General features: G+C 42.3%; 1 protein-coding gene across 2 annotated transcripts in view; it reads left to right on the forward strand.

Moving 5' to 3' along the window:
- The first annotated feature begins 6 nt into the window (after window positions 1-6).
- LOC127359925 (NLR family CARD domain-containing protein 3-like) overlaps window positions 7-22,344 on the forward strand; it is a 51,406-nt gene continuing 29,068 nt past the window's right edge. Inside the window, exons 1-11 of one of the 2 annotated variants that reach the window (XR_007883046.1) lie at window positions 7-925; window positions 1,295-1,420; window positions 1,980-2,096; window positions 2,549-2,647; window positions 3,153-3,231; window positions 3,364-3,592; window positions 4,220-6,023; window positions 6,162-6,335; window positions 7,433-7,606; window positions 8,557-8,603; window positions 8,755-9,898. Coding sequence is in view for 1 of the 2 variants with exons in the window: in XM_051394255.1 (XP_051250215.1) it covers window positions 1,332-1,420; window positions 1,980-2,096; window positions 2,549-2,647; window positions 17,070-17,148; window positions 17,311-17,539; window positions 19,881-21,696; window positions 21,839-22,012 (2,603 nt within the window). In the remaining variant the exon portion in view is untranslated. Of the gene's footprint in view, window positions 926-1,294; window positions 1,421-1,979; window positions 2,097-2,548; window positions 2,648-3,152; window positions 3,232-3,363; window positions 3,593-4,219; window positions 6,024-6,161; window positions 6,336-7,432; window positions 7,607-8,556; window positions 8,604-8,754; window positions 9,899-17,069; window positions 17,149-17,310; window positions 17,540-19,880; window positions 21,697-21,838; window positions 22,013-22,344 lie in introns of both variants that reach the window. The other variant, XM_051394255.1, reaches the window with a different exon arrangement.

The raw sequence follows: 22,344 nt of genomic DNA on the forward strand, positions 1-22,344 counted from the left end.
GAAGTATGTAAAGTGAAAGTAGTCAGTGTACAGAATGGCCTCTGTCAGTGTTGTATTATTATATTAGTGGATGATTATTATTGATGCATTAACATGTAATCACTACTTTAATGTTGGAGTTGCTGCAGGTGGAGCCAATATGAACTACTTCAAATACTTTTGGCTGCTTGAATGTAAAATAATGAATTCTATTTTATAAACTGATCCCATGTTTGAAAAGTAAGCAGGAAGTAAAGCTGTCAGATAAATGCAGCTCCATGAGGCCATCTAGTGGACTGATAGTAGAAGTAGAGCAGCTGATGGCAGCTTTCTGCTCTCATTCTTCCTCAACACTGACCAATGAGAACCAGCAGCATCTCCTCTGGCCAATAACAAACCACTATTGATCCATGTATTGATTAGTTTGCAATGTGTGACAGTGATGAGAAAAGGCCATCAGTAGTTCCCAGAGTTCACAGTCATGTTTTCTAACTGCTTCTTTAGTCTGAGCAACAGTCCAACAAGCCAAAGGGATTCAACTGACACTGAGAGGAAACAGAGAGAAGCAGCCAATCAGTGGAGAAGCAGCTGATAGTTTTACAGGAGAAAAGTTCCCTGAAAAGGAAATAATCTGCTCAGAATTCATCCAAATCAACTTTATCTTCTTGCAGTTACTGAGTTCAATATTTGGGTTGATTGTACAGTTTTGGATATAATATGAAATATGTATAAAATATGTCCCTCAGTCAGGGGTCGTCAGTTTACTCAGTGATAGAAAAAGGTTGGGAACCACTGATGTAAAGGATGAATGAGTGATGATGAGTTCTCAGTGCTGATCAGTGATTGGACTGATGCTTTCAGCTCTGCTCTCAGTGTTTCCTCTACAGATGAAGGTAGAAAGTCTCTGGGAGCTGATGTGGATGTGAATTCAGCAGCAGCTGCCAAGGTAACAGGATGGATTTTGGATTATTGGACTAGCTGCCACTGCATGCTCTGACTGGATATAGTAGACTTGGAAAAAGAGCAACATTTCAACTGTTGAGGAGCTTTTCAAAGTCAGTCAAATAGAAGTGAAACAGCAACATGAAGTGTATTCCTCTAGTCTTCAACCAACCCCACAGACTAAAGAGCATTGTGAATGTCATTTCTTAGATACTGCAGCTCAAAGTGCCAACAACATTTCTACTCTGCATGGAAACTGTCAGATGAGTGGATTTAGTATTGAGCTGAATGAGCCGTTTCCTCCAATCAGAGCTGTGTGTGTTTGTCATGTGACTGAGAGGAATGATGGGAAATAATGTGTGATATCTCCCAGCAGGTTGCTGTGTCTGTGTGAAGGTGTGGGCTCTGCTATGAATCAGTGTGAGGACAGAGAGGAGGGAGTCCCTCCCTCTAAAAGCACTCTGTGTGGGGAACATGACACAAGGACCAAAGCTCAGAGGTGAGATGAGGATCTCTAACTGTCCATGACTCTTCTCCATGTCACAAAGGCTTTGATTCTCCATTTGAAACAAAGACATTTATCTGAGCTAAAGTACGTAGTTGTCAGTATTCAAACAGGGCTGGACAATCTGATCTCAAATCAGTATCAGGAGAAACATTCAGCTTCATAATGAGAAATGTAACAGTAACATGTGTTTGAATCAATCAGAGCAGATTTCCTTCCTCATGTTGCTCACTGCTGGTGTTTGTCCTGATTCATTCCAGTCTGACCAGTTCCACATTCTGCTCTTCTGGACTGGACTGGGAGCTGATTGCTCGCTGGTTAGATGTTGTAGCTGCTCTCACTTTAATTATATGGAATTCAGACAGTGTGTTGAAGTGTGTGACATCAGTAAATTGTGTTCAGTAACACGTCCATAATGTCAGTAATTGAAGACATTGTTCTTATTGTCCAGCCCTGTATTCAAACATTTCAAATTATACATCATTTCACAAAGTCTTTGATTCAGTGACAATGTTTCTGAATATGTGAGCTTTAATGAATTTCTTTCTATCAGGATCCATCAGAGACCAGACTGTCCTGAACCTGAACCCAGCTGTGTGTCCATGAAGAGTGATCGCTCTACGGGTCGTCTTATAGACTTCAAAGATGGCCGCCACTCTGTTGATCAAAGGTGAGGATTTCAAACTGATGATGAAAATAAAATGATGTGTTTTTATCAGACTCTCAGCTGTGAAATCTCTATTTTTAAATGTTTTAAAATGTCTTTTAATGGACGGTGATGGTTTGTGTCAATTTACAACAGCCTCAGTTTCACAGTGAACAAATAGTTGCAGCAGTTTATAGAAACTCACTGCTTTGACACCTCGTCTGTTCCTCTTTTTATCCTAATTGGACCGATATGGTCACTCCACTCCATCATTTCCCCGCCTATACTGCACACTGCACTGAATACAGCTTTAAATACACAGTGAAACATGTCTAAATCAAACACTGACTTTATAGAAATCCTAACCAAGAACTCCCTGGGTACAAATACACTGTGTACAGTCGGTGTATTCAGTCACTGGTTCTGTCTCAGTGTGTTGTGGGTGCAGTGCAGAACTGATCCTGTTTTTCTATCAGGAGGAAACAACCTGAACCCAGCTGTGTGTCCATGAAGAGTGACCGCTCAACGGGTCGTCTTATAGACTTCAAAGATGGCCGCCACTCTGTTGATCAAAGGTGAGGATTTCAAACTGATGATGAAAACAAAATGATGTGTCTTTATCAGACTCTCAGTTGTCAGATATCCAGTTTTTAAACCTTTACTGACTCAGATGAAGTTCTCTGAGCACCAACACTCTTTTCCAGCAGCAGCTGCCTCACACTCACACAGTCAAACACATTCACACTGGGAGCTGCCCAGTACAACCAGTCTGATACAAGCAGACACTGAGCAGCTCCACTGGAGCAGCTGGAGGCTCTAGGTGCCTTGCTCCAGGGCACTTCAGCAGTGTACAGTGAGGGAGGGAGAGCTAAATGGAGGGGTTGGTGAGAGCTGTTGGGACTGAACCAAACTGATCTGTTGATTCTCAGTGGGATCAGCAGGACTAGTAAACCTTTACCACTACAGGGAGTCATCAGATTCACTGTTCACATCCAAATATCACTTCATGGACCTTTACCTTGTGTTTGTCTCTGTGTGGACAGACATAATGTGAGCTCATTCTTCATGATTCCTCCACAGAGTGGACCAGGAGAGCTCAGAGGTTCCCAGTGGTCAGTCTGCCCAGCAGCATCAAACACACCTGGACTCCATATTTATGGTCTGTACATGGACAACAACTACTTTTACATCAATTGTGTTCACAATAATCTCCATGCTGCACTTTTTAGACCAGTGGATTGTCAGTCTGTCCAACATGGATCTGATGTTTGCTTCCAATATTCTGTTCCAGCTGCTGGAGGATAACATTGTCACTTTTGTGAAGAACGAGCTGAAGAAGATCCAGAAGGTTCTGAGTTCAGATTACCCAGAATGCTTGGAGAGTCAGAGGGAGGATGAGGAGAGGTTGGATGGTACAGATGAAGAGCAGAGGAGGAGCAGCAGAGAGGCATTTCTGAAGATCACACTGCACTTCCTGAGGAGAATGAAGCAGGAGGAGCTGGCTGACTGTCTGCAGAGCAGTAAGAGGATTTCTCTAAAGATTTAATTCGTTGGATGAATGAGACATTTACTGATGTCTCAACAGACGGACCAAAATATATTCACATACTTATTCTTTAACACCAAAATTGGGCACGACTCAAATTCCAAAATTAAACTGCAAAACAATGCCATGATAATTTATCATTTTTTTTAAAAGGAGGTTAATGATATATTAAGTTATAAAAACAGGGAATGGTCCTTTTCTTCTGACGTATGCTGCTATTACTAATGCTGTAGTGTGTGAAGGCCGCCGTACCAACATCCCTTGCACAGGTTTTTACCTAAAATGCATTGTCAGTATCAGAGGTTTGACAAAGAGATCTTCGTAAGGCATAGCAAAATCTACATGGATGTGAGCAAGAATTACTACATACTTCTACCACCGTCTTTAGAACCCCTTCCCCTCAATGAAATGAGTCGAGGTAGTGAGTTAGCCCCCAGAAGTTTTAAAGCCCCTGAGTTTGGGTCTTGGACAGAAAACTACTTTTTTATTTTCTCTCTCAAGCTGAAAAAGTGTTGGCATCCCTACTTTAGTGGAATGAAATTGTCATACGGATATATTTAATGCATCACCTAATGTTGTTCTTTTCTGTATCTTCATTGAGGACATCTTGTTGGAGTCTGTCAGCGTGAACTTAAATCTAACCTGAAGAAGAAGTTCCAGTGTGTGTTTGAGGGGATTGCTAAAGCAGGAAACCCAACCCTTCTGAACCAGATCTACACAGAGCTCTACATCACAGAGGGAGGGACTGCAGAGCTCAATGATGAACATGAGGTCAGACAGATTGAAACAGCATCCAGGAGACCAGACAGACCAGAAACAACAATAACACAAGAAGACATCTTTAAAGCCTCACCTGGAAGAGATGAACCAATCAGAACAGTGATGACAAAGGGAGTGGCTGGCATTGGGAAAACAGTCTTAACACAGAAGTTCACTCTAGACTGGGCTGAAGACAAAGCCAACCAGGACATACAGTTCACATTTCCATTCACTTTCAGAGAGCTGAATGTGCTGAAAGAGAAAAAGTACAGCTTGGTGGAACTTGTTCATCACTTCTTTACTGAAACCAAAGAAGCAGGAATCTGCAGGTTTGAAGAGTTCCAGGTTGTGTTCCTCTTTGACGGTCTGGATGAGTGTCGACTTTCTCTGGACTTCCACAACACTGAGATCCTGACTGATGTTACAGAGTCCACCTCAGTGGATGTGCTGCTGACAAACCTCATCAGGGGAAAACTGCTTCCATCATCTCGCCTCTGGATAACCACACGACCTGCGGCAGCCAATCAGATCCCTCCTGAGTGTGTTGACATGGTGACAGAGGTCAGAGGGTTCACTGACCCACAAAAGGAGGAGTACTTCAGGAAGAGGTTCACAGATCAGGAGCAGACCAGCAGAATCATCTCCCACATCAAGACATCACGAAGCGTCCACATCATGTGCCACATCCCAGTCTTCTGCTGGATCACTGCTACAGTTCTGGAGGATGTGTTGAAGACCAGAAAGAGAGGAGAGCTGCCCAAGACCCTGACTGAGATGTACATCCACTTCATGGTGGTTCAGTCCAAACTGAAGAATCTCAAGTATGATGGAGGAGCTGAGACAGATCCACACTGGAGTCCAGACAGCAGGAAGATGATTGAGTCTCTGGGAAAACTGGCTTTTGAGCAGCTGCAGAAAGGCAACCTGATCTTCTATGAATCAGACCTGACAGAGTGTGGCATCGATATCAGAGCAGCCTCAGTGTACTCAGGAGTGTTCACACAGATCTTTAAAGAGGAGAGAGGACTGTACCAGGACAAGGTCTTCTGCTTCGTCCATCTGAGTGTTCAGGAGTTTCTGGCTGCTCTTCATGTCCATCTGACATTCATCAACTCTGGAGTCAATCTGCTGGCAGAAGAAAAAACAATATCTCTAAAGTCCAAATTATTTAAGGACAAACTGAATCTAAAACAACTCTACCAGAGTGCTGTGGACAAGGCCTTACAGAGCCCAAATGGACACCTGGACTTGTTCCTCCGCTTCCTCCTGGGCCTTTCACTGCAGACCAATCAGAATCTCCTACAAGGCCTGCTGACACAGACAGGAAGTAGCTCACAGACCAATCAGAAAACAGTTCAGTACATCAAGAAGAAGATCGAAGAGACTCCCTCTGCAGAGAGAAGCATCAATCTGTTCCACTGTCTGAATGAACTGAATGATCGTTCTCTAGTGGATCAGATCCAACAGTCCCTGAGTTCAGGAAGTCTCTCCACAGATAAACTGTCTCCTGCTCAGTGGTCAGCTCTGGTCTTCATCTTACTGTCATCAGGAAAAGATCTCGACGTGTTTGACCTGAAGAAATACTCTGCTTCAGAGGAGGCTCTCCTGAGGCTGCTGCCAGTGGTCAAAGCCTCCAACAAAGCTCTGTAAGTACAGACAGAGTTGGATTTCTGTATTATTACTTAAATACTCTGCTATCTTTTCTGTTAACTGCTTGTTTTTCATTATGAATGTTTTAACAAAACAAATGTTTGTTTTTTCATTGTTGATCATTGTCTCTACAGACTGAGTGGCTGTAACCTCTCAGAGAGAAGTTGTGAAGCTCTGTCCTCAGTTCTCAGCTCCCAGTCCTCTAGTCTGAGAGAGCTGGACCTGAGTAACAACAACCTGCAGGATTCAGGACTGAAGCTGCTGTCTGTGGGACTGAAGAGTCCACACTGTACACTGGAAACTCTCAGGTCAGATCATAGTATAGTTAATCTTTAGTTAAAGGAAGGTAAATATCAGCCCAAGGACCAATTGACCCCTCTGACAAAATCTTTTACTTTCATAGCTTACTGGCAGCGGGCACATGAACAATAATAATGCAACTGCATAATATTGTAAAAACATTAAAGGTGATTCATATTTGCTACCAACCAGGACTGCATTCTTACAGACTTTAACCATCACTCCTCAGTGAGCTGCCTCCTTGGTGGAGGTCTGAAAGTATTTTTTAGTATCTAGTTATCATTATGGATTCTAATGTTTTTAATCTGTTCACATTGATATAGACTAATAAAAATAACATCAGTTTATTTAAGAGGATATATTAACAATATTTTCATAGTCCGGCCCCCACAGGGTTTGCTTAGACAAATTCTGGACTTTGGACAAATGCAGTTGAGTAGCCCTGGTACACATCAAATCTGTAACTAGAATACTTTTGTAAACCTCAAAAAAACATGTTTGATATTTGATTGAATCTGAACTTCCAATGAACGGCTTGAGGAGGAAAGAGAGGACTTTGGTAGCCTGAGTCTGAGAGACAGCTGTAGGGGAAAGGAGGGAGGACAGGAGACCAAAACCAGACCAAAACAGAAGATAAAAGATCTGGAGACCTCTGTTCTTCAGATTGAGAATTAGAGATAGAAAAGCACAGAGAAAAAGGTGCAATGCAAGAACTATACTAGTAGAAATGACAATGACGACGAAGACTACAATAGCCACAGAGATGAACAACAAGAATAACAACAACAACAAAAATAATAATAATAATAATAATAATAATAATAATAATAATAATAATAATAATATTAATATTAATAATAATAATGGCAGTGGAGGTCAAGCAGGACCACAGCAGCAGGAACCACCAGGATCAACACACAACACACTGCAACACAAGAAAGCACATTTCTTTACTGGTTTCCAAAGTAGATTTTAAACCCAGCACTTGACAAAGGCTGGTTTTTAACCACTGTGTCATCTGTTTACAACCATAGAACATAGAGCTTGTCAGGTATGATCCCTTGAATATCTTATCATTTCTTCATGTTGATCATTGTCTCTACAGACTGAGTGACTGTAACCTCTCAGAGAGAAGCTGTGAAGCTCTGTCCTCAGTTCTCAGCTCCCAGTCCTCTAGTCTGAGAGAGCTGGACCTGAGTAACAACAACCTGCAGGATTCAGGACTGAAGCTGCTGAATGTGGGACTGGAGAGTCCACACTGCACACTGGGAATCCTCAGGTCAGGATTCATTAATCTGTTCTTTCTATCCTCATATTTTAGAGTAGTTTTATTTTGCCTCTGCTGCTGGAACCTGACATACCAAAGAGGAATTTTAGGAGTCAAGAACTGTGTAACTGACCCAAAGTAAAACTCATACAGTCAGTTATTCAATGAACAGTTTCTGTGGTAGAGTTTCTTTATTTGATGATGGAGACTGTTACTCAGCATGGTGATGTGTCAGTTTTATTTGAATCAACCAGAGTTAACAACCACTGACTCATCACACTGTTATAAAATATTCCATCACAAAGACGACTGACTGGAGCTGCTCATCAGCTGGAACCATCAAACACTAATGTTCCCCAACTGGGAGGAAACAACTTGTCAGTAGTTGAAAAATGATTGTGTAAAAACAAAGTTTATCTTTGTCAGGTAACTGTTTACACAGATTTGTCTTCTATTCAGAACAGGACATAAGGAGATTAATAAATAAACAGATGAATAGTTATATTTTCCTATAAACATAAAAAGTAAAAATAATGAGTCGTAGCCATCGGCCAATAAGAAGACTCTTCCCTGGAATGAAGATAAGTATTAATTAGTTAGTTTAATTCCCACTGACAGTAAAGATAATCATTATCATTATATATGATTCATAATTATTGAATGCACAAGAAGACTCAATGCAACAGATGATGTATACAGAGTGTAGCTGAAGCTCATTTGCAGCCCCCAGCATTATTTTCAATTCAGGTTCAAACAACTGAACAAAGAAATGTTTAACACAGACTGTGTGTGTGTGTGTGTGTGTGCGTGTGTGCGTGTGTGTGTGTGTGTTTACTATCAGCTGATTAATAATAAGTGCTCCATGTGAAGATGTAAGTCCATTTGTAGAGAATAAGCTCTGTGTATGAGAGCGATGTAATGTCCATGTTTCCATGCTGCTCTGACCCCCCTCCTCCTTTCAGGGTGGAGCCTGCTGGAGTCCGATGGTTGAGACCAGGTCTGAGGAAGTGTAAGTGTGAAAACAAAGCAGCACACATTCAACCATCTTCACACTGTGACATCACTCATTCACAGCTCTGATGTCATCATCAAAGTGTCAATTAATGATCAGATGATAGATCAATAACTGCAGCTGTATTGTGTCTTGTTCTCTCCATCAGATTCCTGTGAACTCACAGTCGACACAAACACAGTGAACAGAAAGATCAAACTGTCTGACAACAACAGGAAGATGACATTAGTGAAGGAGGATCAGTCATATCCTGATCATCCAGACAGATTTGACTGTCCTCAACTGCTGTGTAGAAATGTTCTGACTGGTCGCTGTTACTGGGAGGTCGAGTGGAGAGGAGGAGTTTATATATCAGTGAGTTACAGAGGAATCAGCAGGAGAGGAAACAGTAGAAACTGTGTGTTTGGAGGGAATGATCAGTCCTGGAGTCTGGAGTTCTCTGATGATGGTTACTATGTCTGTCACAATAACAGAAAAACATTCATCTCCTCCTCCTCCTCCTCCTCCTCCTCCTCCTCCTCCTCCTCCTCCTCCTCTGGTAGAGTAGCAGTGTATGTGGACTGTCCTGCTGGCACTCTGTCCTTCTACACAGTCTCCTCTGACACACTGATCCACCTCCACACCTTCAACACCACATTCACTGAACCTCTTTATCCTGGGTTCAGGTTCTGGCTTAGGTTCAGCTCTGGTTCCTCAGTGTCTCTGTGTCCTCTGTAGGAGGGAGAGAGAAACTTTCTCACTGCTGACCAGATAGTTCAGACTGTACAGGATCACACACAGCTGATGTTAGTTAGTACCAACCTGATGTGTTTACTGTAATAGAGGAGGAAGAGGAGGCTGAAGGAAGAGAAGAGCAAAGATGCTGGGATGAAGGGATCCTGTGTGAGGGTAATGTGCAGCCTGCAGACGTAGAGATAAAGAAATGATAGAAAGAATTGATCTTCTTCTATAACTCTGAGAAAAATGAACATTTTTAGGATCAAATGTGGCTGCTTGTTTTTCACATCTTCTTCTTTTTGAAAGCACAGTTAGAGGGAAAGTGTTTTTATGACTCAAATATTAAAGTGTGAACAAATATTCACCTTTGAGTCTAAAACTGAACTTTGTTGCCTTAAAACTTTTGTTTCTGTGAAGAAAAAATGTGTTCAAATGTCAAACAAGAGTCTTTCAGGATCAAATTCAGCATCTGTGTAAAAATAGTTCCAAGGTGTAAAGAGTGGCTTTGATTGGAACAAACTAAATTCATCATCTTTGGTCATCATGGAACAAATGTACAAACTTTGATAAGTCAGGTTGATTTTCTACTCTAAGAACAAGAAAGCTTATAAAACCTTGAATTTCTTACTTTATTCAGTTTATTATTATTTTATTTTTTTATTAGTCAAATCTGACGTTTACTGTCAAATAAAACTTTATATGTTTGTCTTCTTTCATAAATGTAGTGAAAACATGTTAAACATCTGCTGCTCATCTTTTCAGGTAAGACTCAGACTTCAGGCTGTGTCCCTGCTCTCTTTAAAGTAGTAATACAACCAATCCTACAAATATACTGTGTTTTTATATCAGTGGAACAAAAAGGCTCTATATGTGTGCAGTTTGATCTAAATCCAAAGGGAAATATGCTTTGCCTGTGTAGCAGTTATGGATACAAAGCCTTCGATCTGGTGATCCCTTTCCTGAAGCTCTGACTTGAGGCGGTGGATATTCTCCCTTAGCTGTGAGTACTGAAGTTTACAGTCTGCACATACAGCCATTATGGTATAATTCAGTCCAAAAGTAACTCATAAAACAACACAATGGGAAACATGAAGATAAAAGTAAAATGAGTAAAAGAATTGTGTTAAAAATATGATTTGTCAAGCGGAGTGGTGCTCCTGGACGTGTGCTCTCTTGGCGTCCGGAAATCAGATCAAAGGTTGATTTCTATTTGACAATAATACTAAGTTACAGACAGACAGATACAGGATAGAAGTCAGTGCTGTATATATGGGACATTACAGTGCATATGTAAGAGCTGTAGAAGAATTTCCTGTGAATTCTTTCAGAATAGAATACAGCCACCAAAATAAAGTCCCTAACTTCCTGTCTGTGTTCCAGTGTGCAGCAGCAGAATGAAACACACTTATAGTGTATAGTATAGTATAGTTATAGACTGTAACACAGTCCTATAAAGTCCAGAGAAGAAGAGACAGAATCTCTTTCTGGGTGAATCTGTAGTTCCAGATGTTCCAGATGTGAAGCTGCTTTCACCCCCAAAGACAAAGACAGCTGTTTAACACAGGAAATAACAAACTACTGAGCAGAGCTGACATGATGTAACATCAGGACCAATGATCTCTACCTGTTGATATCTGGATGATTTCCAAACACTGAAAACAGTCTGTAATCTGTTTCACTTCAACTGACAGGATGCACTTTATGTTTGTGACACCAGAGGGAGCCAAATCCTCCTCCATGACGAGGAGCACTCCTCATTTAAAGGAGATCTCAGCTCCATTATTCAGTCATTGTTCTCCAGAACAATCAGCAGTGACTCATTCACATGTGACACATTTCTGTCTCTGTTCCAATGTGTCGTCCATTTCACTGCTGGAAAGGAACCGAGTACATTTACTCAACTACTGCACTGTACTACAGTACTTGTACTTTCCTCTCTACTTGTACTGCACTACATCTCAGAGAGACAGCTTGTACTTTTTACTCCACTACATTTATCTGACAGCTTCAGTTACTTTACAAATCAAAGTCTCTGCACACCCACACAGCTGTTTTCACTCACTGGCTGATTAGACCTCTAGTCAGGAGGAAGTTGGGTGGAGCTGTGCTGGGAATTATGGGATGTCACCAAACTACCTGCACTAACTGGGTGAGTTGCCCCGCCCCCAACAGGTTCAACCACAACAACAACAACAAAGTGATGGATAAAAAACACTCTCAGGTCGGTCTCTGTTGTCTTCATAAATGTATTTATTTAAGTTCTGGACAGGAAGTCAGACTCACATTGTCTTGGGGCCACTGCAACGTTCAAGTGTTACAGGAAAGCAGAGAGTAGAGAGTATTTCCATTACTAACATTATACAGCAGTTTCTGTACAGTTTATATCATCATGAAGGTCATTTACAGGCACATTTGACCTTTGACCTGTGCCAGTAATTTCTACCAAAGCAAATACATTTTCACAAATATAAATTATTTTTTTAAATTGTACGTGATGTTGGCGTTCAAATTGCTAACAAACAACTCAAAACAATAAATAATTCAGTTCCGTTTTATTTGTATGGCACCAAATCCCAACAGAAGTTATCTCAGGACCTTTTCAAACAGAGCAGGTCTACACCGTACTCCTTATGAAATCATACAAATCTTGCAAGTCTTGTGGCCGGATTATATTCTATTTTTTAATAGGGCGGTGGATGTAGGGCCAGAAATGGCCCCTGGGCCGGCAGTTTAAGACCCCTCTTGTAGAAAGTTTCCTCTGACTCAACACATCAAAAACTGTGATTTTTAAAGAGAGTCTGAGGATTTTCTCCCCAGGTAACAAAGCAGTATATTGTTAACTGTATTATTAATTAAAGTTCTGGGCAGGAAGTCAGACTCTGGTTTCTGCTTGATCCTCTTCCCCAGTAGTCCAGATAGAAGAGAAATCCAGGACTCAAAGAGGGGCGAGTACGACTCCTCTGAACTATCAGAATCCAGTCTGCTGTCAAACCAACTCTTTTGATTTGAACGCAGCTCAGTCTGAGACTCAGTCAAACCAGTTAGACTGCTTACACACACACACACACACACACACACACACACACACACACACACACACACACACACACACAGTAATGAAGGAGAAGCAGTGACGTCTCTTCATTTTATCTGAAGTTGAACTTGAAGCATGAAGCTTTTCTCCACAGAGCTGCTGAGGACAGAAGAGAGCTGCACACTGATGAAGTTCATGGCTAAAAGTTCAGTAAGTGGAGCTCTGATTGGTTGAAATGGTTTCTGTTCACATTGATGGTGAATGTGTGATTGTTTAAAGTCTGTGCTGCTTTCAAACAGCCGTGCTCTCTTTGAATGATGACTCTGTGATGAGGAAGATGAGTTCAGTCTGATCTGGGGTCTGATGTGGTCCACAACAGTCAGGACTTTTATTGATGTAGAGGGGGAGACAGCAGGCGGTCCAGCACTAGGACCCAGCAGGGATCAGACTGACCCCCATCTGTTATTAGATGGTATTTTATTGGAGATGAACAGTTTGTATTTTAATGAAATTCAACAGAAACCATGTGACAACTTTTGCTGGCAGACTTTTAACAGTTTTTAAAGATGTTTTTCTGTGTTAAAGGGGAGCTGAACAGGAGAGAAGCCATTTTGAATGAATGTGTGTTTCTTTGTGTTCTTTAAGTCGGCCTTCACTGTAAAAACAACTAAAATCAAAACTGAAGTTGTGCCAACAAACCAAGCCCTTCTCTCTGCTCCAACTTAACCTTTGATATCTTGTCATCAGTGGTGGAACGCAGGAAAACCAGTTTTCAGGTCTGTGTTTGCTGCCAGCTGCTGGTTTGAGGAGAGGAGGAGTATGGAGAGAATTTTGTTCCTTTATTATTCAATCAAATAGAATAGATTTGAAACCAAAAAAGAGATTTGCGAGCAAAAAAGAGTAAGTGGCAATCAAAAAAAATTTTTTGAGATGGAAACAGAACAGGTTGCAATTGAAAACAAAAAATATGAGAGAACATATTTCTTCAACTTCAATCAAAACTAATGTTTGAAAGTAAAAACATACGACTATTTAGCTTATAAATCAGTCCTCTTTGGTTGAGAGTTAAAAAGTTTTGTTTGCCAATTCAACTGCACTTGATGGGCGGGGCCTACGCTGGTGGACGAGAGAAGAGTTTCTATTGGTTGGTTTGACTGGCTACGTCTTCCGCATTACACCCACTTCTCCCTGTGCTGTGCTGCTTGGAGAAGCCTGTTGCTCTTGAAACGTTTCCCATAAGTAATGAATTGTGCTATATATCGTTGGCTACAGCCTGCTGTACAACGTAGGGCTGTGATTTAAACATTTAGTGTTGCATGGTACTCGCGGTTCCTCTACAACAGTACCAGGGCCAGATTAACACTTCACTGTACCCTGGGCAACAATATTCAAGGGCCCCATTATCACGACCCCAGGATCGCCATAATCTGGCAAAATACAGAATAAATGACAGTAATATACAGTAAATGTAATCAATACTTCAATAACTAACTGTCATCAAGTGCATTTTGATGTACAGATGTGCAAATGCTCATAGAACTACAAACACACCGCTATGTTCTCTTGTCAAGACCACTCACTCACATAGGTTATGAAAACTAAACACATCAGCATCAGTTTAATCTGGCAAAACTGACCCACTACATAGAGAGGGGAAGGAAGTGTCCTCCATTTTCACAAACAAATAATAAGCAACCACTTTCAAAGCATCCAATATTTATCTAACAACACCTACTCCCAACACAAATGTATTGAACTGATAGAGCCATCACAGAGGAAGTCCACAGACAAGACACAAACAAAAATCCATAATCTCCTAGAATCAAGAAGCATTTTGGTCCTCAGCTCATTTTAAGCAGAAATCAGAATTCAACAGGACAATCCAGTTACAGTGCGATATAAACAGTTTGAATCTGCCTGATTTCTCTCAACAACAATAGACAATGGACAGCATTTTCATGGAGCCTGTACCGTACAGGGGCTGCTCGCAGACTCGACGAGCGGTTCAGATGGCGGGCAGACTCGAGACCCATCACCGCTTCCCTCAACGGTCGCACTCGCAGCAGAATCCGGGCCGTCGGTTGAAGATGCCGCCGGGGGCTCTTCGCTCTCGGGGCTGTGAACATTAGCTATCGCAGGCAGTGAAGAAGTGTCCTGGCTAGCTGAGCTGTCCTCGTTGACGGATGCTGCCTCAGCAGAACAGCTGCTAACGTTTACTAGCGTGAAGAAACTCCCTACTTTCAGTATATATTTTACATTTTCGGCGTTCCTGATATCATTTTCCTCCCACTTAGCTTCTCCATGTTTGCACTTTTTGAGTTGTGTTGTGTAGCGGCGCTTGACGTCACGCGACCTGCTCAGTGCACGTTGATTGGTCACCTTGACCTTTCTCATACGGGCTGACCAATGAGGAGAGGGTCTCAGCTCACGGTCACAGTCACAGGCAGCCAGGGGCAGAGATTGTGTGCAGTGCAATGGCTCCTGCGGACAGTTTAACATATAAGCGAGATATAACCAGATATTTTTCTTGTGCCCTCACTGCCCTGGGCCCTTTAGAGGTCGTGGGCCCCTGAGCAATTGCCCAGTTGCCCATATGGTTAATCCGGCCTTGAACAGTACTACCGTGGATTACTAAACTACCGCTGAACGCGGGGCCAGTTTCCACTGTGTAGCGGGCTGCCGCTACTCCTCCCGGCTCCCGTTCTCTACAGCTGTTCTAATGTCAACAAACACACGTGGCGAATAATTTAACAAATTCACGCACATATAACCCTAACCAGCCAGCATTACTGCTCTATACAGGAGCAGCTGCGTCAGACGGTCCGACTTAAATGACACTGAATGATGCTTCTGACCTCAGAGATGTACAATGTGTAGGTTGTAGAAGAGAAACACAAATTTCAGCACCACTGATCTGTAATCAGACCAAAAGACATGTCCTGTGATTGTAATTATTCGCCACGTGTGAACACATTAGAACAGCTGTAGCGCGAGTACCATGCAACACTAAATGTTTCAATCACAGCCCTACGTTGTATACGCCTCCCTGTAATTCACTCACTCATTAGGCTACTCTGCTCAGGCCGTGACTAGCAGAGACAACCATGTTGCTGCTAATCAGTGTGCTTGCAGCAGCAGGGCATTATAATTCATTACTTGTGTTGTTGTTGTTGTTGTTGTTGTTGACATCACATAGACGTGTTCATGGTGGGACTCTTATCAAACGTGAAGTTTCGTTGCGATTGGATCATGTATGCAGAAGTTATGACAAAATCCCTCTTTCTCTTTCTGGCGAAGGATCGAAATTGGACGCCACGCCACCTGCAAGCTGTTCGACGGAAAGTCGTAAATAGCACAACTTTTAATCGTGAATGTCTTTAGATGGGTGTGTCTAAGTGTGGAGTTGATCCGATAAATTCCCTAGGAGGAATGCAACGACGAAATCCTAAATGGCCGACTTCCTGTTGGGTTTGGGGTATGGGTCCAAGAGCCTTCTCTGCTTCTGTCATCACGATACACATGCGTACCAAGTTTCGTACATGGCGGCCTTATGCGTCTTGGGGGCTGATTCGGGGGCACGGGGACAATTGCATACTCAAGTTTTTGATACGTTTGAATTTTGTGCAAATTTCCATGAGCTTTTGAGCATGTTTTAGACGGAGCAAATAATAATTCCTGGAGATACAAGAGGGACCTCATAGGTCCCTAATAATGTGTGATATCTCCCAGCAGGTTGCTGTGTCTGTGTGAAGGTGTGGGCTCTGCTATGAATCAGTGTGAGGACAGAGAGGAGGGAGTCCCTCCCTCTAAAAGCACTCTGTGTGGGGAACATGACACAAGGACCAAAGCTCAGAGGTGAGATGAGGATCTCTAACTGTCCATGACTCTTCTCCATGTCACAAAGTGTGTTGAAGTGTGTGACATCAGTAAATTGTGTTCAGTAACACGTCCATAATGTCAGTAATTGAAGACATTGTTCTTATTGTCCAGCCCTGTATTCAAACATTTTAAATTATACATCATTTCACAAAGTCTTTGATTCAGTGACAATGTTTCTGAATATGTGAGCTTTAATGAATTTCTTTCTATCAGGATCCATCAGAGACCAGACTGTCCTGAACCTGAACCCAGCTGTGTGTCCATGAAGAGTGATCACTCTATGGATCATCTTATAAACTTCAAAGATGGCCGCCACTCTGTTGATCAAAGGTGAGGATTTCAAACTGATGATGAAAATAAAATGATGTGTTTTTATCAGACTCTCAGTTGTGAAATCTCCAGTTTTTCAACCTTTACTGACTCAGATGAAGTTCTCTGAGCACCAACACTCTTTCAGCAGCAGCTGCCTCACACTCACACAGTCAAACACATTCACACTGGGAGCTGCCCAGTACAACCAGTCTGATACAAGCAGACACTGAGCAGCTCCACTGGAGCAGCTGGAGGCTCTAGGTGCCTTGCTCCAGGCCACTTCAGCAGTGTACAGTGAGGGAGGGAGAGCTATATGGAGGGGTTGGTGAGAGCTGTTGGGACTGAACCAAAGTGAGCTGTTGATTCTCAGTGGGATCAGCAGGACTAGTAAACCTTTACCACTACAGGGAGTCATCAGATTCACTGTTCACATCCAAATATCACTTCATGGACCTTTACCTTGTGTTTGTCTCTGTGTGGACAGACATAATGTGAGCTCATTCTTCATGATTCCTCCACAGAGTGGACCAGGAGAGCTCAGAGGTTCCCAGTGGTCAGTCTGCCCAGCAGCATCAAACACACCTGGACTCCATATTTATGGTCTGTACATGGACAACAACTACTTTTACATCTATTGTGTTCACAATAATCTCCATGCTGCACTTTTTAGACCAGTGGATTGTCAGTCTGTCCAACATGGATCTGATGTTTGCTTCCATGATTTGACTTTGATTGAGTCATTCATATAATATTCTGTTCCAGCTGCTGGAGGACAACATTGTCACTTTTGTGAAGAACGAGCTGAAGAAGATCCAGAAGGTTCTGAGTTCAGATTACCCACAATGCTTAGAGATTCAGAGGGAGGATGAGGAGGTGTTAGATGGTGAGGATGAAGAGCAGAGGAGGAGCAGCAGAGAGGCATTTCTGAAGGTCACAGTGCACTTCCTGAGGAGAATGAAGCAGGAGGAGCTGGCTGACTGTCTGCAGAGCAGTAAGAGGATTTCTCTAAAGATTTAACTCGCTGGATAAATGAGACATTTACTGATGTCTCAACAGAAGGACCAAAATATATTCACATACTCATTCTTTAAGGCAGTGTTTCCCAAACTTTGGGTTGGGACCCAGAATGGGTCACTGATAGGGATCAACTGATATGTTTCTTTCAGGGCCGTTACAGATACCGAGTATTAGTAATGAAGGAAACCGAACATTCGCAAGAAACATTCTTTTGAATAACCAGCGAAACTGTGGCGTGTGTGGAGGCTCTCAATGTGAACAACGCCACCTTGGGAATTGCACCCAAGGAATTATTTTACATTGATCAAAACACAGGTTCGTTCCACTCGATAGGCAAGATACGTGGTTCCCAGTTTACAAAGATACTTTATTTAATAAAATATATATATATATATATATATATAATATATAATAAAATGATCATTCATCCCAAATAATAAAAAAAAGGAACCTAATCGGGCTGAGGCCTACTGGTGGGGAAAGAGCAGGTGAAGGGGAAGGGGACTCAACAAAACTAAATTAAAGAAAAAGGGTTCACCCAGACATACGTGGCAGTCACACACTATGATTTCACCAAGTCCAAGGAAGCACAGCACACAAGAAGGAGGGACACCACCACCCACATCACCAGCACCACCACCAGCCTGCAGCCACTGAGAAGGAAAAACAAAGGAAGTTACTACAGAAATAATTAACCCAAAATGTACAACAAAACATACAGTATAAGACAGGAAATAGTTCCTCACAATCATTCGGCTAAAATTAAAGAAATAAAACAGGTTAAAAGTGTGGTGTCAGCAATCCACCATGAAGCCGACTGTAGCCAAAAGCCAGCAACAGCACCAAGCGGCAGAGACAAGCTGTGTGGTTAGCGGCTATGTAGACAAAGCAGGGTAGGCAAAGCTAGCGACAAAGCAGCAGCGACACAGCCGTGCGTTTAACGGCAGAGACAAAACAGCAGACAGAGCTGTGTAGATAAATCTGTGTAGACAAAGCTAGCGATAAAGCAGCAGACAAAACAGCAGTAGCCCCAATTAGCTGGTGGTGGAGTCACGTGAATCACCACCTGTAGATTTCGGCCAGCTGATGAGCGTTCCCTATGTTCAAAGTCAAACCTGCACAGGGAGAGGGAGGGAGAGAGAGACCCACACGGCAGCGGACATCTACCATCGCTAGAGAGGACATGGGACTAGTGATGGCAGTGTGACACTGAAGCTTCGATTCATGCATCAAACCCTGAACTACAGTTCCATAGAACCACTGCTTCAAAGCTTTAGTGCGAAAAAAATCACGTGATATATGGCGTCCGAAGCAACAACTGCTTCATTGCCTGAATGGAGCTGACTGGTTCGCAGTCCAATCAGGCAATTCACTGCCTCGTCTCGATTCTGACAGGTGACAGGTTGAGACAGTTTTGAATTTGAGCGCCTTTAACACTTTATAACTGCAAATGTGAAGAAATTGTGAGCAAAAAAAGAAACCGGCTCAACCCAAAAACTGTTGAAAAATTAACGTACCATAATAAAAACCTTTGAGTGTCCCCCCCCCCGCCATAGTTAGTGAGAGCATGAGAAAGGAGGGCCGTACTTATGTACTGCCGCCCTAGTGGTCAGCTGGCGCAATTAATTGCAGCATGACAACCCTATTTCTAGGCTGCTACAAAACTAAGAGCATTTATTTATTACTTTAGTTACTTTGCAGATTCACATTATCAATATCAAATATAAATCAACTTATAAATTATGAATCAATATTATAGATTGAACACATTAATAACTGTTATCTTAGTCTCTTCAAGTAGTGTGATATCAGTATCAGTTTAATCATGTGTTTAACAAAATATTTTTTCAGAATCATTTTTGATATTTAATATTATATTTTACTCTCAATCAGATAAACCTGTGGGCGGGACACTGAGCTATACTACAGAAAGAGAAAAGCAGCTCCATCAAAACCACCGTGGCACAGATTTTATCAGCGATCGGTTATAAAATATGTATGATACCAATAATCTCTCCAGGTCTCCAATTAAAATGCATAACAACGTAACAATGTTTTGATATGTGAATTAAATTTCACACTTAAAACAGAAGAAGAGAAAACGCTCTTCTGACTAGTGTGTGCTGTAATCTTCTTCATCATTAGTTTATAAATGTAACTCTTATCGTTACATTCATGATGTATTTTTATTATTTCAAGGTAGCTGCCACCAGCTGAAAGTTTAACACAATGTTTGGGAAACACTGCTTTAGTGGAAAGAAACTGTCATATTTTTTAATCAATCACTTGATCTTCTTTTCTGTGTCTTCATTAAGAACATGTTGTTGGAGTCTGTCAGCGTGAACTTAAATCTAACCTGAAGAAGAAGTTCCAGTGTGTGTTTGAGGGGATCGCTAAAGCAGGAAACCCAACCCTTCTGAACCAGATCTACACAGAGCTCTACATCACAGAGGGAGGGACTGCAGAGGTCAATGATGAACATGAGGTCAGACAGATTGAAACAGCATCCAGGAAACCAGACAGACCAGAAACAACAATCAGACAAGAAGACATCTTTAAACCCTCACCTGGAAGAGATGAACCAATCAGAACAGTGATGACAAAGGGAGTGGCTGGCATTGGGAAAACAGTCTTAACACAGAAGTTCACTCTGGACTGGGCTGAAGACAAAGCCAACCAGGACATACAGTTCACATTTCCATTCACTTTCAGAGAGCTGAATGTGCTGAAAGAGAAAAAGTACAGCTTGGTGGAACTTGTTCATCACTTCTTTACTGAAACCAAAGAAGCAGGAATCTGCAGGTTTGAAGAGTTCCAGGTTGTGTTCATCTTTGACGGTCTGGATGAGTGTCGACTTCCTCTGGACTTCCACAACACTGAGATCCTGACTGATGTTACAGAGTCCACCTCAGTGGATGTGCTGCTGACAAACCTCATCAGGGGGAAACTGCTACCCTCTGCTCGCCTCTGGATAACCTCACGACCTGCAGCAGCCAATCAGATCCCTCCTGACTGTACTGACATGGTGACAGAGGTCAGAGGGTTCACTGACCCACAGAAGGAGGACTACTTCAGGAAGAGGTTCACAGATGATGAGCAAGCCAGCAGAATCATCTCCAACATCAAGACATTACGAAGCGTCCACATCATGTGCCACATCCCAGTCTTCTGCTGGATCACTGCTACAGTTCTGGAGGATGTGTTGAAGACCAGAAAGAGAGGAGAGCTGCCCAAGACCCTGACTGAGATGTATATCCACTTCCTGGTAGTTCAGTCAAAACTGAAGAACATCAAGTATGATGGAGGAGCTGAGACAGATCCACACTGGAGTCCAGAGAGCAGGAAGATGATTGAGTCTCTGGGAAAACTGGCTTTTGAGCAGCTGCAGAAAGGCAACCTGATCTTCTATGAATCAGACCTGACAGAGTGTGGAATCAATATCAGAGCAGCCTCAGTGTACTCAAGAGTGTTCACACAGATCTTTAAAGAGGAGAAAGGACTGTACCAGGACAAGGTCTTCTGCTTCGTCCATCTGAGCGTTCAGGAGTTTCTGGCTGCTCTTCACGTCCATCTGACATTCATCAGCTCTGGAGTCAATCTGCTGGCAGAACAACAAACAACATCCTGGTGGTCTAAATTATTTTTTAATTTTTTCCCTGACAAACAGAATCTAAAAGATCTCCACCAGAGTGCTGTGGACAAGGCCTTACAGAGTCCAAATGGACACATGGACTTGTTCCTCCGCTTCCTCCTGGGCCTTTCACTGCAGACCAATCAGAATCTCCTACAAGGTCTGCTGACACATACAGGAAGTATCTCACAGACCAATCAGGAAACAGTCCAGTACATCAAGATGAAGATCGAAGAGACTCCCTCTGCACAGAGAACCATCAATCTGTTCCACTGTCTGAATGAATTGAATGATCGTTCTCTAGTGGATCAGATCCAACAGTCCCTGAGTTCAGGAAGTCTCTCCACAGATAAACTGTCTCCTGCTCAGTGGTCAGCTCTGGTCTTCATCTTACTGTCATCAGAAAAAGATCTGGACATGTTTGACCTGAAGAAATACTCTGCTTCAGAGGAGGCTCTTCTGAGGCTGCTGCCAGTGGTCAAAGCCTCCAACAAAGCTCTGTAAGTATAGACAGAGTTGGATTTCTGTATCATTACTTAAATACTCTGCTATCTTTTCTATCAACTGCTTGTTTTTCATTATGAATATATTAATAACACAAATGTTTTTTTTTTCTTTTATCGTTGATCATTGTCTCTACAGACTGAGTGACTGTAACCTCTCAGAGAGAAGTTGTGAAGCTCTGTCCTTCGTTCTCAGCTCCCAGTCCTCTAGTCTGAGAGAGCTGGACCTGAGTAACAACAACCTGCAGGATTCAGGACTGAAGCTGCTGAATGTGGGACTGGAGAGTCCACACTGTACACTGGAAACTCTCAGGTCAGATCATAGTATAGTTAATCTTTAGTTAAAGGAAGGTAAATATCAGCCCGATTGGCCCCTCTGACAAAAACATTTCCTGTCCTAGCGTACTGGCGGCCCGCAGGCCACATCCGACCCGCCAAAGCTTGCCATCCCACCCACAGCATAGCTACTGATGACAGTATTTCAGTATTTATATATTTACAGTGTTAAATTAATATCAATGGGGACGTACTCAGAAAAACTGCAGCATTAAGTCACTGCTAATGAAAACCGAACATTTCCGTCTGCAGCAGCTGCAAATTAAAAGTATTTAACTGGAGAAAAACAAGTTTAAATTAAATGCGTGT

The sequence above is a fragment of the Dicentrarchus labrax genome, unplaced genomic scaffold (genome assembly GCF_905237075.1).
Source record: "Dicentrarchus labrax unplaced genomic scaffold, dlabrax2021, whole genome shotgun sequence".
NCBI lineage: Eukaryota > Metazoa > Chordata > Actinopteri > Moronidae > Dicentrarchus > Dicentrarchus labrax.